We start from the raw sequence: 18,159 nt of genomic DNA on the forward strand, positions 1-18,159 counted from the left end.
AAAATGCTGCAGGGACATTGTCTGAACACTTTCTAATATAAAATTTAAAAATAATAATAATAATAGTAAAATTAAAAATTCTGAAAACCCAGAAACCTTGACAGACTTGAAACAGAATGTATGTCAACTTCCATAAATGTAGGAACAGTACAGTATGGATAAAACTTGATTATTCCCATCATATTAAAATTGTGTTATTTATCTCTGTTATATCAAGAGTTCATCACTGTTTGAATATATTGCAATATAAAACAGAGATAAACTCTTGATGTTACAGAAAAAGTTTGGTTTTACAGTAGTTAATATTCATTGCTTGGATTATGCGAATGCTATGAATTATCAAACCCCACACAAAAATGTACATCTGGAACATCCAAGGGTAGTCAGTTTGCACAAAGCACACAAGAAGATATTTATGAATGTATTAGAGTGCTAATTTGCATATAGCCACCTTCTTTGTGATCAGTATTTCCAATGTCAACTATTGTAATAATTTACAAATGATATATTGCACAGCCCGTTGTCTTATATTTGTAATATAGTATGATTATGAGTTAAACAAGTGTTTAGCTTTATATTCTCCGGTCACACTACATGATTGGGGAGCCTTGAATCCCAAACTTTAAAAAGAATGGTGCCCCCTAGTGAATAAACCCAAAATGAACCAGAAGAACAATCATTCATACAAATTGTTATAAATTATATAAATGTAAATCCCATGTTAAGCTATAAAAAATGAGAGATTCTATGATTTTTAAAATGTTAGTGTCTAGAAAAAAGGGGGGTAGTGGCAGTCCAATGTACATTATTTCCATATAAGAGCATGGTTTGTCCTGTGTTATTCCTTACTTATGTTATGTTATGTTATTCCTAACGGCAGCAAAAACAGAATACTAAAATTCAGTGTTCAGTAAATAATGCAATTTATTATTAATAATAATAAACAATTCTTCCACCACACAATGTAGTCCGTTAACAGAAAGCTTTGGTGCCAAGAAATATAACAGCCAAATATTAGAGTATTCCATGGACAGAACAATGATTTAAGTGTAACTGGTTTATTGGTTTAAAATCTGGAACATTAATACAGAATTAATTATAGGTGTTTGTATATCAAGACTTTTACCACATCTTTGAACGTGAATTAGCCGATCGGACTTTAAAACCGAAACGATTCCATGTTCCTTTTTTTTTTTACAAATTGGTCATCTTGTATATGGTTCCATGTTTTACTTCCTTTACATGCAATCTCTTTCTCAACATGCAGACTCCTCAACAATATTTTGTAGAGTCGGCATAAATGAGGGGGTGACAGCAGCTGATTCAGGAATTTACTGTTTTGAGTAATACATGAGTAAAGTCATTGGACTGTGTGGGAATGGATGCATAATTGTTAGTAGTATAGTGTATAGCATCCTCTATTCAACAGTAAAAGCACTGTGTATACCAAAATCTACCTGTCAGTGAGCCACTGACCACTGATTACTGAATTCAATCTCTCTCTCTCTCTCTCTCTCTCTCTCTTTCTCTCTCTCTCACACACACACACACACACACACACATACAGAGGCTCTTTAAACTCTATGTACAACACAATCCTTAAGCAATAATTATAATTTATTTTGATTTATATACCTATATATGTTAATGGAATCTGAAGAATTTTTAAGATGTGCTTCTTTAACAAGTGCAACATTCTTTTTTACACACAAGGAATGCAAACTGTATGTAAAACCTGTATAGAGCTGTATATATAGAAATATATAACACATCTATGTCCAGGAACTTTTTAAAAATGAAATATATTTTAGTTTATGGGGAATTGACAATTTGTACTATAGGCTTAACATGATCACATAAGATTTTCTTTCTTTCTTTTTTTTTTTTTTTAGGTATTGTTTGATTGTAAATGTAATGGAATGTATATGATTATCCTTGTGTTTTGTAGGTACCCTGGGTTAACTGCAATTGCAACCTGTAAATCATGATTTGTGCAATAACATAATGGTCAAATTGTGTATTGTTGGCACTGGATTCAGTTTTAACTGTCAGAATTCAGCTGTATTGTTAAAACTGATGGAGGAAGGTATACATATGGTAATAGAGGACCAGTGGTTACATATAGTATACTTATAACACACTATATTATACATTTTCTTAAAATGAAGCATTCAGAAAATGGTAGTATAATGGTAGTATGAGCTGAGAACAGGCAATTATTTAGTGCCAGAATAAACACTATTTCCTCTGACATACCATGCAAAAGACCCCGTTATTACTTTTTAAAGATGGAGTGAATGTTTACACGTCTGGTTAATCACTGGAAAATGGAATGTGCCGATCAGATTTATAGAAAGACCAATCTATACTGTGAATTGAATAAAATGTATCATGGGGCCTTTGTTTGGTTGCGTTTTTTTTGTCTCTCAAAACACAACAAATTACTCATTCGTAAAATTGTACATAAACTTTCCTAAAAAAAAAACAACAAAAAAAACATGAGACATTGATCACCTGTATAAACAGAAGTGTACACATGCCTCTTATTTATCATTACCACTATTATTCGCTAACCTTATATTACCATAATAATACTGCGTCACAGAATTATGTAGCACAACACTCTCCAGTTTTGATTTGAGAAGGAAAATATTTTAAGCAGCATTTATGTGTCATAGTTCCCTTTTCTGATATGCTAAACTGTTGTGTAACTCACTTGCTGTTGTTGACTCATTCATGATAAATTAACAATATATAGAAAGTTGTAAAGGGGTGAGATAATGCAAGAATATCTGGGTCTTGTGTGAGCTATTTTAAATAATAATAATAATAATAGTAATAATAATAACACATTATTATATTATCCATCCCTCCATTTTCTATACTGCTTATCCTGCAGAGTCACAGGGAACCTGGAGCCTATCCCAGGGTGCATAGGGCACAAGGTAGGGTACACCCTGCATGGGGTGCCAATCCATCACAGGGCACACTCACATACATATTCACACACCACAGACACTTTGGACATGCCAGTCAGCCTACCATGCATGTCTTTGGACTGAGGGAGGAAACCGGAGTACCCGGAGGAAACCCCTGCAGCACGGGGAGAACATGCAAACTCTGCGCACACAGGGCCGTGGCAGGAAGTGAGGTGAATGTGCTAACCACTAAGACACAGTGTGCCCTATATTATATTATCCATTCATCCATCCATTTTCTATACCGCTTAACCTTTTTAGGGTCACGGGGAACCTGGAGCCTATCCCAGGAAACATCGGGCACAAGGCGGGGTACACGCTGGACACGGTGCCAATCCATCACAGGGCACACTCACATACACATTCACACACCCATATCATATCATATCATATCATATCATATCATATCATATTATATTATATTATTATAATATACAGGGTGTCCCAAAAGTCTCCATACATAAGGGGACAACGTATACCAGCACCATGTTGGTTGTGCTTTCGTCAGTGGATGTTGGTGGATGTCCACTTCTCAGTTGGTCTGCAACCCTTCCACTCTTTTTGAATTTGTTAATAAGTTTGGCAGCAGTGTGATGTGCTTGCCATGTTTCCTGTTCAAGTCCTTTGCAACCTTTTGACAGCATCCCGATCCAGCCATGAGAATGATTTCAATACATTTTTCTTTTGTCAAAGGCGTTCTTAAAGGCTATATGAAATAAATAAATAAATAAATAATAAAAAATAAATAATTTTTAATAAAAGTATAAAAGTGTGTGTGTGTGTGTGTGTGTGTGTGTATATATACATACATACATACATACATACATACAAGGGGTGTGTGGTTCTGTAATCAAAAAACATTTTATTCTCATTTAGTTTATTTGTCTTTTTATTTAGTGTCTTTTAGTTTGTTTTCTGTATTCATTCATTATTGTTCATATAAACCTCTCATACTAACGAGCATCATTACAGCAACTATATCTTTTATTATTTTCATGACAAGTCCATGGAGTGAGAATGATATATTCTGTTTCATTACACTAGCCACAATGTCTGCTTATGTTGAATGCTTATCATGTGAATTTGAGCAACATGATGACTCAATGCTTTGTGCATTTAAACACACTGTGTGTGTGTTTGTGTGGACAGTTTCCACTTCCATATGATGTTGACAAACTGTACTGTTCTTATTTTACCATCTTGATCCTTGTCCTTCAGTCCATCTTTCTATTTACTTCACTATCTAGCTGTGTATTTACTACACACAGCAAAATCTTCCTAAAGAGTAACTGCCACGCATTCAGGTTTGTCATTTAACTTTTTTAAAAAATTAGTATTGTTTTTATCAATGTAGGTCAAATATAATGTTACTAGTAAAAATAATATAGAATAAGATACTACCTTTGAAGCATTTTTGACTTTATGATGTTATTAGAACTTTTCTAATAGAACATTCTGGTAAGGACAGTAAGGATACATGTATCATGCTGGTTAATGTATGTAAGTTTGTAAATATTTTAAGTACAGAAATGATCAGTCTCAAAAGGCTATACAGTATGTGGCTTGTCAAAATCTTACAAAGTTTTACAATTTTTAAACAGTAAAAGTCCATGTATTTCAGTAAATGTCACCCTGACTACAACCATTCATGACATTTGAACATATTTTGTGTCTACTTTAGATAGTTATGAAAGTTAAATGATATTTAAAATAATAAGTCATATGACAAAAAAAGTCTTCTTTAAAAACAGAAGTTTACCTCTGTTCCTCCACTACAGTACATTTATTTATACACAGTTGGTAACTTGTTTCCTCATGCCATTTTTGTTTTTCAACTTGATGGGAGTGGTGAGTGGTGATGACTCCACTGTCCTCCATTACCACAATATTAAAGTTACAAACTGATCTTAATTTAGTTAACTTCAATTATTTCAATTAAATTGTATTCTACCACAAAATGTTTCATGGTGTGGTTTATGCAGGGGTTAAAATGATTGCTAAATTTAAGTTATGCTGTGCTATATCCCCACACATAACTATTCATAGTAAATGATCCCATATTATGTATAGGTGTAAATTTTAAAAATCAATTGGAGCCTATAGAGATAGCTAAAAATTGGTATGAACCTTCCTTTTTTTAATTAATATAACTTGACCTCAGTCAGGGGTGTAATGCAAAATTCTTGGGGGTGGGGTGTTGGGGGAGTGCATAAAAATGTTTTTGACTCATGTTGTTTGTAGTAGACTTGGTGTGAGCCTTGCATGCCCCTCCCCTATGCCACTGACCACAGGATTATGTTTTTTACTTTGGTCAAAATTGACTTAACCACATAAACTTCACTGATTACTTTCCTATGGCATTTTGGTAGTATATTTATTTAAAAATAAATAAATAAATAAATAAATAAATAAATAAAATAAAAATAAAAAAAGTTAAGCCTAATTCTACTTTCAATTTCACAGAAAATCTTGGTATTATAAAATTCTATCTGATAGGCAATCATCATCCAGGCTGAACACCCAATATAAGCAGAGATAGCCAATTAATATCTATAGTTTACTTACACGCTGATAGAAGAGACTTGAAGCTTCAGTATTGTGAGCTGGAAGAGAAAGACATTTTTTAGTTCTCAATGTTTTGTTTGTGTGATGAGTTTAATATAATGCATGCAAATATATAAAGTTTATAAATCTTTGGTCTACTGTACAGTACTTGTTGATCTTATAGTGTGTAAACATTCTTGCACATTCAATGCAGTGGAAGCTAATATGTAATTAATATCAAATAACATTAATGTTAAATATTACAGATGTTAGCTAGCTACATGCAATAGGCATACAAAATGGAATGTTCCAGTGTAACTGGGACTGAAGCTCAGCTAATAGAATTTGTGTGAGGTTTGACAGAATTATACACACTTGATTGTATTTTAACCTGCCTATATTGTTAAATGTTTTAAAATAATAATACATTTTAATAATCAGGTGAAAAGTTTTGTTTACAGAAAAGTTCAGATCTTAGAATAATTATACTTGGAGAAATGTTTATTATTGTAATTCAATCTTGGCTTAAAATGGTCAACCTCTACCGAATTTCTGTCAATTATTAGTTATTCAGTAAGATAAATGATTATTTAATAACTAACAGGCAGACGGAACCTTGTACAAACAATATTCCATTTTACTGAATAATATGGTTCTATCTGTATTTGGTGCCTGTTCAAAAATCCACTTTCAAAGTGTCTCGGAAGCTTGTTGTAAACTTGAGTTTTGCATGTAGATTAGAGTACATTCAAGTTTTGATAGATCAAATATCAAATTATTGATGCCCCCTATCTCAAAATGTCACCTGAATAGAACCTTATAATACTAAGCTCACAATAACAACAAATACAGTATTCCATACAAAATGGGTATGTTGCCCCAACATACTATACATCCTGATGTAACTTCACATTCTCTACTGGTGGTCTAATTGGGAATTGCAACTCAATCAGCATCATCTAGTAGGTCAGTGTTTCGCAGTCTCCATGCAACGCACATTTTAATATTTATGCTGCTCCTAATATACCTAACTTGTCTCATGGTCTCATTAAAAATGGGAAGCACAGCATCAATCTCAATATAACTGTATGTACTGGACTGCCACAATTGGGAAACTCTGGCATAACCCTGACATGTTTCCTGGTGTAGTGTGTAGGCAGCAATTCAGGAAACTGAAGTGTAATTAGCTTTATTGGTTTTTACTGGTATTTGCCCTAACAGTTTGTTAGATTTTTTGTGAAGGGGGCAGCTCTACAGTCAAGAGTAACACTGGTTTACAATCCCACTCCTTGCATCTCCTAACCTCAAAATTTTGCCTTCCAGAATGTCATTGAGGAATGCCCTGGGGTTCATCTGGTCCTCCTACTCTACTCCAACTCCACAGAGTGTCAAACAAATATTCACCCTCCTTCTCCTCTGTTTGTTTATCTCCACAAGCACTGGTGCGCTACTCTTCCACTGGCTAAGTGGGCTCTTAAGGTATCACCCACAGACTGCGGGCATTGCCACAGGCATCTACACAGTAGCCATCTTAATCTTCTCATTTCTTATACATCCTTTTCGTTGTGCATTCACACTGATGTTTCCAACGCTGGGCACCCAACAGGGACGCAAAATCGTTCTCTATTTGTGCGTGCTGATTGTGCTGATTTATGTTCTGCCAAACATTGCCACTAACATAGCTGCACTTACACACCTCATGAAGTGCACATCAGAGAACGTCGCTCACAGTGTCCTAAATTCATCAGCATTAGGCAACATCATAAAGAGTGATCTGGTTTCTAAAGTTAAAAATATTCAGGATTCAGGTATTGGGACGTTTGTGGAGCAGTTAAGTAGTTTTAACCACCGCACAGACATTGACGTGACTGGTCTAAGAGAAAATCTGAAAAATTTAAGCAAACTTGTCGGGCAGGATTTTTCCAAGGCGATACATCAACTAGAGGAACTGAAGCTCCTTTCAAGCAGAATACTTGCTGCTGGTTTGGTGATCTACCTTTTTATGGATTCATCCATTTACCTGAAGTCATACCTGACATCTGTGATATTTGATAATGTCTACATCACAGGGCTGCTAAAAAAAAATGCAGACAATAGAGGAATCCAAGTGGAGGCAAAAGATGTGAAAAATGGAGTGAACGTCACCAGCTTCAGAATGTCAAAACAAGAACTCCTTAAGTGTTTACTTCCCATTCTCATGATCACATTGTATCTGCTGATGACGATCATGCTTCTAGTACTTGACCATATAGTGCATTATGCTGTGGTAACAGGCGGGCCTTGGCTTTTGGACATTCCCCCTACTGACATTTCCATGGACATCCATTTTAAGGTAAGTGTTGCAACATTTCTTATGATGTGCCTATTTCTGACTTGATTCTAGTTACATTAATGGCTACAAGTCTTGTCATGACATAAAATTAAGTAACATTTTCACATGAACCATGACGTTATGAACCTTTTTTTTTTTGTTTTACTGAGCAAGAACTACCATTAACCCTTGAAGTTATTGTAAAAACTGTCATTTTCCATATCTTTTATCTTTCCCATCTTAACATTCTTTTTTTGCTTGCTATCCATCCAATCCTAATAGGTTTATTATAAGCATAACGCCTGTGAGATATTTGGCTGCAAACCCTCAGAATTGGTGAACTTCGTCAGAAAGTACAATGCCACCATTAGTTCTGATGTGACTCAATGCAAGACCAGGCCAAGCAAGCTGAATGCAGGTGTGATACTCGCACTGCTCCTGCTCTACTTCCTCAGTTATTGTCTCACTTTCCTAGAGGTCTACGCTCGACGCCTTCGCAGGAAAGTGGCCTCTTCTTTCTACCAGCTGCAGGAGGAGAAAAGAATCACATTTCTTATCGATCAAATTGTGACCAAGAAGAAGAGAAAGCAAGCCAAACAAGCAGAACTTAAAAGTACTGAGAGCAGGATGCAGGGAAATGATAAGAGACTATTAAAGTTTTTACCTCTTGCTAGATTATATGCATGTTTTCCTGCAAGAAAAGACAATGCGGTCAAGCATACTGATGATAACCAGGAGCCAGATCCCTGACTGTACTGGTTGAAACTGACAAGATGGCTCCATTAATATTAATTAATACTGCAAAATATTTTATGTAGACTTAATTATGGAACAGGCAGTACAGTGATGCAGAGGGTAACATTGCTGGTTCACAGCTCCACATTCTTCAACTCGGGTTACTTTCTGTGCAATGTTCTCTCTGTGTCTGTGTGGGTTGCTCCAGGTTCTCCAGTTTCCTCCCACCTCCCTAAAAGGTGCTGGTAGGTGTATTGGTTACTCTAGATTGCCCTTAGGTGTGAATTAATATGTGAAAGTATGTGTGCATGGTGCCTTGCAATGGATTGGTGTCGTATCCAGAGTGTATTACTTCCTCATGCCCAGTGTAGCTTTTGAAAAGAAAAGAAAAGAAACTAAAAGAAAAGAAAAGAACACATTTATGCTTAGCACGAATCAATTTTATTACATTAAAACCTTGTAATTTGATCCAATCATAATATTATAAATATTCATATTTATATTCCTTACATTTTATTGTTGTTTTATTACTATTAAATAATATTTATTACAAATATTGTTTTTATTAAGAATTGTAACACATAATACTGTATACTCTATGATTCCCACATCTCTGTAGAACAAGGAAAGGATGATATGTCTCTAAATGTCCACTTGATGTCAGTAGCCTAACAGATTTAAATCCGCTTGGCTGTGCATGAATAATGGTGTCTAGGACTTAAAGTGACAGATTTGTGTGTGTGTTTGTATGTATGCATGTGTATATACTACATACATTTAAATATGCATACATTTGTGCATGTGTGTGGAAGACCTGCAGAGGTCTGAAGTGTTAGCCTGCATAGAAGTCTATTAAGATCAACAAGAGATAAAATGCTTGTTGTTATTGAACAATAATGAAAATCTACTTTTTCAGTATTTAACCATATAGATATTGGTGTGTGGCTGATTGACCAGATATCAGCAATGCTGCTTTGATTAAATGCGTTGCACAAACATACTTTTCAATTTCTCAGTAATACACCATCTCTGTGTTATTTAACACAGACCTGTACCTTATTGTTAGTCATGTTTTACAAATTAAGTCTCAGACTGCTGATTACTGTCATTGTGAAATAGTGAAAGAGATTCAGGCCTTATGCAAAGTACTTTACCTGTTCACATGCTGCAGAATAAAAGGATATGAGAAAACAGGATATTAATGAAAAGATAGCCATGCCTTTTAACTGATTATTCAGGTAACTGGGAAAATGGTTTCAATTATGAGCCCTTTCTATACAGCAGTCACATGCTAGATATTTCTTTTTCCTGGTAAGTAATGGTTTAATTTGGAATAACAAAGTATTATTTATATGTTACATTTTGTTCAGATTTGTTTAGTTGAATGGTTGGATTCAACATACAAGATATATGTTTTAAAATTTTGAAACTGACTAAAAAGTTATTCATTTTTTAAAATATTTTTTTATTCCTTGTTTAACCTTCATCAGTACTTGTATATCATGGGCATTGCCCCTTCTTTCAAATTGATCAAAACATCTCTCAGCTCTATACACTTCCGCTTTTGTAAAGATCTACTAAAAGCCTCTAGTGTGTTTTTCTTATCTCACGTTTTTCTGATGGCACTGAAGCACTGCGGTATCTTCTGGATAGAGCTCAAAAACCCTTTTGAGATCAAAGCATTTTATTGTCCAAAAATACATAATATATGTGCATTCATCTTTCAGGGGTTTGCTAGTTTAGTCCACACTCTTGCCATCCTTTGAAATCCTTTTTTTATAAAATGCAGTCAAATGATTTGGTTTCAGAACGTGAATAATAATGCCTGCTTGATAAATATGAGTATCAAGGGCAAGTCTCTAAGATTAGCCGTGTGAATTTTGCTTCATAGAGATGTTTATTTGTCCACGCAACTAATTTGGGATTTTTTCCCCTCAGAAACCTGATTACTGTACCTTAACTTAATATAAAAATGTAATATAAAATATATATAAAAGAATTTATAAGATGAACCATGTTCTTCTAGCAAGCCATACACCCTAAACATCTTGTTTCAAATATTCTGTCACGCTCTCGCCGGCAGATGGTGCTGAGGTTGTGACGTGCACAGACAGCTGGAGAGCGTGCACATGCATGAGATTATGTAAGGACGACTTTCCTATGGACACGTGCCTTTGATTTGGTTTTGGTTCTCTTCCTGTTCAGGTATTGGTTGATGTTCGAGGGTGTGTCATTATTGGTCCCAGCTGTCTGTATTCAAGCGTGATTATGTTTGTTATTTAAAGCCCTCGTGTTGCTGTGCACTTTGTGCAGTATTGAATTAATGTATAGGTGAATATGTTTAAGTATGCCAAGAGGTCGTCTTTTCGTGTCCTGTTCTTGTTCCATGCCTTGAATCTAGTTTCATGTTTAAACCTCGATTATCTCTTCCAGTCTAGACCGCGTTTCATGTTTATTGACTTCTGTTTGAGAATAAAGACTTTGATCTGTGCTTGCTTCTGTTTATAGACTCATTTCGTAACATATACAGGATTAACAAATTTGCAAACCTTTTTAATTACTAACAACATGTGTTGATAGGACAACAACACAAAGTACACTGAATTTTAAAAATAAAATGCACTTTTCTTTATAACAAGTATTAGATATGTAGTAATATTATTCAAATACTCATATTATATCATGTTCAAACTCTATTAGTCATAGCTTAAGTCTCAAATGACTGTATGCCTCCTGTCATTGATTAAATGTTAAATGCCACAATAGACTAACTGATTTACTGTTGTATTATTTACAATAATTTCTTGTATAAATCTAGGTAAACTCTTTTATAAGCAGTACACATTATCACACAACATTTAATTGGATTTAAAAACTCATAACACTTAAATTCAGAAGTTACTGTCAGGTACTATTTCCAGGTTTCATTTCCCTCTCTCAGACATAGATTTATGTAGTTACTTCCTAAGAATAACTTTTACTTAGGGTTACAGTACTAGTAGTATTACAAAGTTCTCTAATCTTGCTCCAAAATATATTCTATTTCTCAGTGGCAAGATTTTTTTTTTTTGGATGTACCCGCTAGCTAAATCTCCCCGTTACATGACAGCTGAGATTGTGAGAACAAACATATGCTTCTTCAGAGGCACATGAAGCAATTACATTAATTCAGTATAAACAACCATCTCAAATTTTCTCTGATACTAAGTTACTCATAAAGTGATGATGATAGCATGGTTTAATATGGTCACTATTTTCGTGCTAGCTTTACCTAACATTACCCCTTTTCTTTGTCAACTTTTTATCCTTGGCAGAAGTATTAAAACATTTTTCGTATATGGTCCACTTCCCAGTTTTTTGAGAAAGTTGTGCTCCACCAACCCACCCCAAGCCCTGCTGTTGTTAAACTCTTTCAGTCATTAAAATTATTTCTATGGTGTTAGATTTGGCCCCCTAACATGGCATATGTTTTGCAGATCAATATGGGACAAAACTAGACTTAAGGCATACTGTCATCGAATCTACCTTACATAAGTTGTCAATATATAAGTACTAGATTTAAGGTATCTACTATATTGGATAACTTTATAATGGATAAAGTGTGATCTTCCTAAGAGAAACTCTATCACCAAATTTTCCATAATGTTGAAAAAAGAGACTGGTAAAAAAAAAAAAAAAAAAAAGTGCTTGTTCACATTCGATGTTTGGCAGAGGAAAAACTATTCCACCTAACATTCCTCTCTATCACCTTGTTTTTCTCTCTCTGACACAAATTGCCTTTCTCTCAAAGTCTTTCATATTGTGTGTCTGCCCGGATCTCTCTTGGTTTCCCTCTAATTTCTAGGTGTCTGTTTCACTCAGATCTGATTCGTTGCTGTAATTTACAGAGCACTCTCGGTTGCAGATTGTAGATTTCTGAGCACTGAGTGCAATAAACCAGCAGTCAATTGCACAAAGAGGCTTTTTTCTCTGACTTTATATTTGAATTGTTTGTAAACAATGGACTGACATTTTCTGCCCCTCTTATTCTCATCTGAGATAAGTAGATTTGTGTGGCGTTTCAGAGTAATTGACAAGGGAAAAGATAACACACGGTAAATGGAATCGGCTAGGGAGACCTTTTCAAATTCCTCCAGCAGAACAATTGAAGGGCTTTTGTCATGTCTTATCACTATCAGCTTACACAAAATGCAAGCAAAAGTGGTGGCTGGTGGCACGGGAACCCAGAAATTACAGTAAAATAGAAAGACAGACAGAGACAGTGAAGAGTAAGAGAAAGAGGATGATGAGGATGATGATGATGATGATGTGTGTGTGTGTGAGAGAGAGAGAGAGAGAGAGAGAGAGAGAGAGAGAGAGGAAGAAGAAGAAGAAGTGGAGATGATGGAGCTGTAACTACTGACAGACTAATTGGTTCATCATTTGCCAAAATAAACAGATTCTCATTTACGAGGTTTCAAATGTGCAACTAGATTTTGGATCATTCATACCTGCTTATTATGAGTAATAACTGTGATTACAAAGAGTGAGTACAAAGGAATGGATTTACTACCAACAGAATATATGTAATACATCTTTGCTATCTAAAAAGTAATGAACTGAAGGTCTTTGCCTCACAAATCAGTCCAAGGGGAGCATTTTCTGTTCTTTTCTGGGGACTGATGAGCATATCGTCACAGACTTGGCTCAATGGAGACTAAAGCTGGAGCCAAAGTCAAATGCATTACCTGAATTATCTTAATTTGTCACTCCTTTCAGTCCAAACACCTTCTATTTAGGAACAAAAATAGAGCAGAATACGATAATAATGTTAGAAATATACTGTAGGTATATGTGTCTATAGGCAGAGAGCAGTTAATATGCTTGTGATACTGAGGTTCTAATAAGGCAAAAAAAAAAAAAATGAGTGCAGCTATTAAAAAGGGAGTCAGAGGAAGGAAAAAGGGTGGTGACAGGAGGAAAAAGAGTGGGAGTGTGAGGGTGATGAACAAGAGAGATGGGGTAAAATAGGGGGGCTGGCCAATGGACTGTGCGAGAGATAGCGCGAGAAGGAGGGAGGAAGGAAAAAGGGAAGCTGATCGAGAGTGCTGGCACTCTGCAGCGGGCTGCCACCTTTTTATATGCTGAGGAACACTGTTTTGAAATAAATATCTGCATGCACACATATACATACACACACTACTCTGTTTTACAAGACCAGAGGAAATCCAGTTATATGAATCAAAATGTAATCATGGTAAGTTATCTCTTTTTTGTCCTTCCTTACCACTTTGATAGAAAATGCATGTAGGAAATTACAGATTTTTTTATTGTCTTCATATAACTATCTAGACACATGAGAATATTTGGAAGTTTATAAAAATTACTACAAGACTTTTGAATAAGATGATTTTCTTCCCTCTGGTTGTGTATGATTTACAGGATATCTATTGTGTCAACTGATACTGAAAAAAAAATAAATCCAAGCGATTATTCCGATCTATCCAGAGAACCCAAACGTGTAGGAGACATAGTCACATTACAATGGAGAATGTGACTCCTAGTGCTATGACTAACTTCACCAATACTGAACCTCTGAGCAACATGCCAGAGAACTCAGTGGAAGTCCAGGTCATCACCATATTCCTGTCCCTGCTCATTTGTGGGGTGGGAATAGCTGGCAACATCATGGTCGTGCTGGTGGTTCTCCGGACCAAACACATGATGACTCCAACTAACTGTTATCTGGTCAGCTTGGCCATTGCAGACCTCATCGTCCTCTTAGCGGCTGGACTGCCCAACATTTCTGAGGTGGTTTCTTCTTGGATCTATGGCTATGCTGGCTGCTTGTGTATCACTTACCTGCAGTATCTGGGCATCAATGTTTCCTCTTGCTCCATCACAGCTTTCACTGTTGAGCGCTACATCGCGATATGCCACTCCATCAAGGCACAGTTCATATGTACTGTATCCAGAGCCAAAAAGATCATCGCCTGTGTTTGGATTTTTACCTCACTCTACTGCATCATGTGGTTTTTCCTCGTCGATATACACGAGATGGTTTACGCCAATGGTGTTGTTGTGAGATGTGGTTATCGGGTGTCAAGGAACCTCTACATGCCAATTTACTTTTTGGACTTCACGCTGTTTTATGTAATTCCGCTGGTCGTAGCTACAGTGCTTTACGGGTTAATTGCTAGAATATTGTTCATGAACCCTTTGCCTGCAAACTTGTCAGAAAGAGGAAATGACTCAGTCCACCAGGGACGGACGAACAGCACGGTGAAGGTCTCCTGCAAGCGAAATAAGGGTGCAGTGTCCTCCAGAAAACAGGTGCGCTGTTATTTTATATGAGTAGTGAGAACCTAATAGCCTATAGCATTAAATGTCACAAAGCTGGTATGATTGACAAACTCTCTTAATGGGCAGCTGTCACGTGAATAGCTTTAAGGTGTTGAGATTTCCTTAAGTAGACAAACATGCACAAATAATTTTGTTTCTTTCTGTGAAGAAAAATTTTAAATTTACATTATTATCCACCTGTCACATATTATCCAATTGAAATTTTAGTGCCATCTCATATTTGCCTAATGCATACACTGTCAAAAATATTGATTTCAAGACAAGTGCTGTATACAGAATTACAATAAAGCCACTGCTTCTTTGTAATAATACTGTATCTAATGAATGCAGCCAAAGCAGAATTTTCTGAGAAGGAAATCAGGGCAGGCTGAGAAGCAAGGACAAAAATTATACAATATTCTGTCAAGAGCTGCAAGTGTGAGACAAGTATGATCTCAAGTATGATCTCATTTTGTTGCCAATTAAAGGAGTACCCATAATACACTTGCAAAGTGACCATGAAACACTCATTCTAGCAAGAGATTTAAAGGCTTACTGTCTGACACTCTCTAAAATTATACTGCATCAAACAGCACACTTCTACTTTGCTTAATGATAGACTACCAAAATATTCCTGCCAAAGGCTTTATAATTGTGGATATTTTTCAGTAATTCAATCAGTACACCCTGAGGCATTATGCAGGCTACAATGCATTGTAGGATTCACCCACCTATGAACTTCATTGATTGCCCTGAAATAACAGATGATTTGCTTGGCAGAGTGAAAGAAATGCATCATGGTATGAAATTCATAAGGAGATAATGACTTTTTATTAGCTTAAGCACTACAAAATTATATTCTTCAAATGCCAAAAAAAATTGATGTGCGGTGAACATCCATCAGATCCCATTAAATAGAAAACTGAAAGATAAACTATATCTTTATTTAAAGTACTATGAAACATACTGAGGCATTTCCCTTTTTATTGGACTAATTGAACCTTGGGTTTCCTCTGGGTACTCCGGTGACCTCCCTGAGTCCAAAGACATGCGTTGTAGGCTGGTAAGGCATCTCTAAATTGTGTATAGTGTGTGAATGGGTGTGTGAGTGTGCGTTCGAATGTGCCTGTGATGAGTTGCAACCCCCCCCCACCCCCCACAGGGTATCCCCTGCCTTTTGCCCTCAGTCCCTGTGATGGGCTCCAGGCTCCCTGCGACTCTGTGTAAGATAAACAATACAGAAAATGAATGGATGGATGGAATTGAACCTTGTGCAGCATGGTGGCACAGCAGGTAACATTGCCACTTCACAGCTCCTGGTTTGATCCTGAGCTCAGTTTACTGGCTGTGTGTTTCCTCTGGGTTTGATAGTTTGCTTTCATCTCCCAAAAGCATGCCAGTAGGTAGACAAGCAACTTTAAATTTCCCTTAGGTGTGAATGTGTGTGCGCATGGTGCCTCGTCTCATCACACACTGCACTGGCATCACATCCAGGGTATATTCCTGTCTCACAGCAAGTATTCCTAGGATAGGCTCTAGATCCACCACTAAACTGACCAGGGTAAAGCTGTTAGTGAAGATGAATAAATGAAAAATGAGAAAAGTGTGAAAGATTTTGTTCTTTGAAAACTTATCCTGAATGACTCATTTAGTGGTTAAGATAAGATACAAAACAAAGAACTGTTTTATTTCTAGTCTCAAGTACAATTATAATTGCTAGCCATCGATACAGGAGTTCTTCATGTATTACACATATATTATGGTGGTGTTACGTTCCTGTCCTTTCTTATTGTAGGTAACTAAGATGCTGGCGGTGGTCGTGGTATTGTTTGCGCTGCTCTGGATGCCTTATCGCACTCTGGTGGTGGTGAACTCACTCATGGATCCTCCATATCTCAACACTTGGTTTCTGCTCTTCTGCCGCATGAGCATCTACACCAACAGTGCCATCAACCCCATCATATACAACGCCATGTCGCAAAAATTCCGCACAGCTTTTAAGAAGCTCTGCCACTGCAAGGGCCCCACCAGTAAGGAGAAGGCATCTAAGCTCAATGCCCCAGTCTACTACAGTGTCATCAAAGACTCCTCAAGTCCTGAATACGAGACAGAGCAGGAGGATGTTAGCACATATAGTGTCTCTGCCAAGAGGGTGAACTTTCCCACCCAGACTGGAAGAGCGACTACTCCGGGGATGTTTAGCATTGCTTGAATAAAGCTGAGAAAAGACATTTAGTTTTTCTGCAAATCAGCAGTTGAGGTTGTTATGGCATTCATTATGGGGATTTAATGAAATGTTTGATATTTCAGCATCTCACTAGTCCAAATATTTATTTGGAAATTGGAACAAAACATTAAAGGTCACAGTTAAAAATTGGCTGTATGCAAGCTTCTTGAAGGTGCCAGAAAACATTTTAAGTTGACAAGTATTTTAAAGGTAGACATTGTTAAGTAGGCTGTTTGCCAGCTAGGAAGAGCTCTTTTGCTGTCTGACTGTCTGATTAAACTAAGATGCATGCGTGACACGTGCATGCATGGGAGTTGCTGAAGGCATCCATACAGTATTTATATGTTTAAGAAAGCTGTCTCATTTTTTCAGTCCATTTGCTTATTCCACTATGAACAATGTCCAATTGGCCTTTCATTTAAAAAGGAAAATGATAACTAGCCATGAAGGAAAATTAATATGTTACACAAATAAACCTACTTGGGAAAAAAGTCTACCAATGTGACAAAAAGCAGAAGCTAAATCTAGCAAATTAGACACTAGATACCACATTTACTAGCAAATTTACCTCAGTTAAACTTCTTTAGGTGGCATCTGTTAGTGTGGATGAAATATGGAACTTCAATTGCCCCTTAGTCTTTAGCATCCAACAACAACTCATCTATGAATACCTATATACACTTACTGCATACATATGCATGCTTTCAGTTGGCCACTAACAATATTTCTATACTTCTTCAGTTTAAGGTCAGAACTATAAAGTGATAGCATTAATGCTAACTGATATAGGATTTGTTGCCTGCACTGAGGATTTTCAATAATGGTACAGTGTGTTTGCAAAATGAATGCTGGGTATTGCAGTGACAGAACATTGCCTAACATAAACAAAATAAAGATATGAAATCTGCAAAAAGCTAGAGATTTCTATGCAATTTGACAGATCATACACTGAATGCAATTTTCAAGCTGAAATTCCCATTTAAGTAAAATGAACAATGTAAAATGGTTCTACGATATTAAGCCTTTTCTTACAAATTGCTGAG

General features: G+C 36.2%; 2 protein-coding genes across 3 annotated transcripts; both read left to right on the forward strand.

Moving 5' to 3' along the window:
• The first annotated feature begins 3,815 nt into the window (after positions 1 to 3,815).
• Positions 3,816 to 11,059, forward strand: ocstamp (osteoclast stimulatory transmembrane protein). Of its 2 annotated transcripts, XM_053625399.1 has the most exons (3): positions 3,816 to 4,282; positions 6,846 to 7,854; positions 8,116 to 11,059. In XM_053625399.1, exons 1-3 carry the CDS (start codon positions 4,038 to 4,040, stop codon positions 8,581 to 8,583), a joined length of 1,722 nt encoding a protein of 573 aa, XP_053481374.1. In that variant the 5' UTR covers positions 3,816 to 4,037; the 3' UTR covers positions 8,584 to 11,059. The 2 variants fall into 2 exon arrangements, with proteins under 2 accessions (XP_053481374.1, XP_053481375.1); XM_053625400.1 differs by lacking the exon at positions 3,816 to 4,282 and having other exon boundaries at positions 6,671 to 7,854.
• A 2,874-nt stretch (positions 11,060 to 13,933) lies between these two features.
• Positions 13,934 to 17,158, forward strand: LOC128608033 (thyrotropin-releasing hormone receptor). Its single transcript, XM_053625401.1, has 2 exons — positions 13,934 to 14,880; positions 16,685 to 17,158. Exons 1-2 carry the CDS (start codon positions 14,092 to 14,094, stop codon positions 17,099 to 17,101), a joined length of 1,206 nt encoding a protein of 401 aa, XP_053481376.1. The 5' UTR covers positions 13,934 to 14,091; the 3' UTR covers positions 17,102 to 17,158.
• Positions 17,159 to 18,159: the final 1,001 nt, after the last annotated feature.

This window comes from Ictalurus furcatus, chromosome 5 (genome assembly GCF_023375685.1).
Source record: "Ictalurus furcatus strain D&B chromosome 5, Billie_1.0, whole genome shotgun sequence".
Classification (NCBI taxonomy): Eukaryota; Metazoa; Chordata; class Actinopteri; order Siluriformes; family Ictaluridae; genus Ictalurus; species Ictalurus furcatus.

What these genes read in the sequence shown, in the direction of transcription:
- ocstamp (XM_053625399.1), top strand. Translation starts at nt 4,038, where the DNA reads ATGTTGAATGCTTATCATGTGAATTTGAGCAACATGATGACTCAATGC. An exon ending in AGTAACTGCCACGCATTCAG is followed by an intron (nt 4,283 to 6,845) that starts GTTTGTCATTTA and finishes TTTGCCTTCCAG; the next exon opens with AATGTCATTGAGGAATGCCC. An exon ending in CCATGGACATCCATTTTAAG is followed by an intron (nt 7,855 to 8,115) that starts GTAAGTGTTGCA and finishes CAATCCTAATAG; the next exon opens with GTTTATTATAAGCATAACGC.
- LOC128608033 (XM_053625401.1), top strand. Translation starts at nt 14,092, where the DNA reads ATGGAGAATGTGACTCCTAGTGCTATGACTAACTTCACCAATACTGAA. An exon ending in CAGTGTCCTCCAGAAAACAG is followed by an intron (nt 14,881 to 16,684) that starts GTGCGCTGTTAT and finishes TTCTTATTGTAG; the next exon opens with GTAACTAAGATGCTGGCGGT.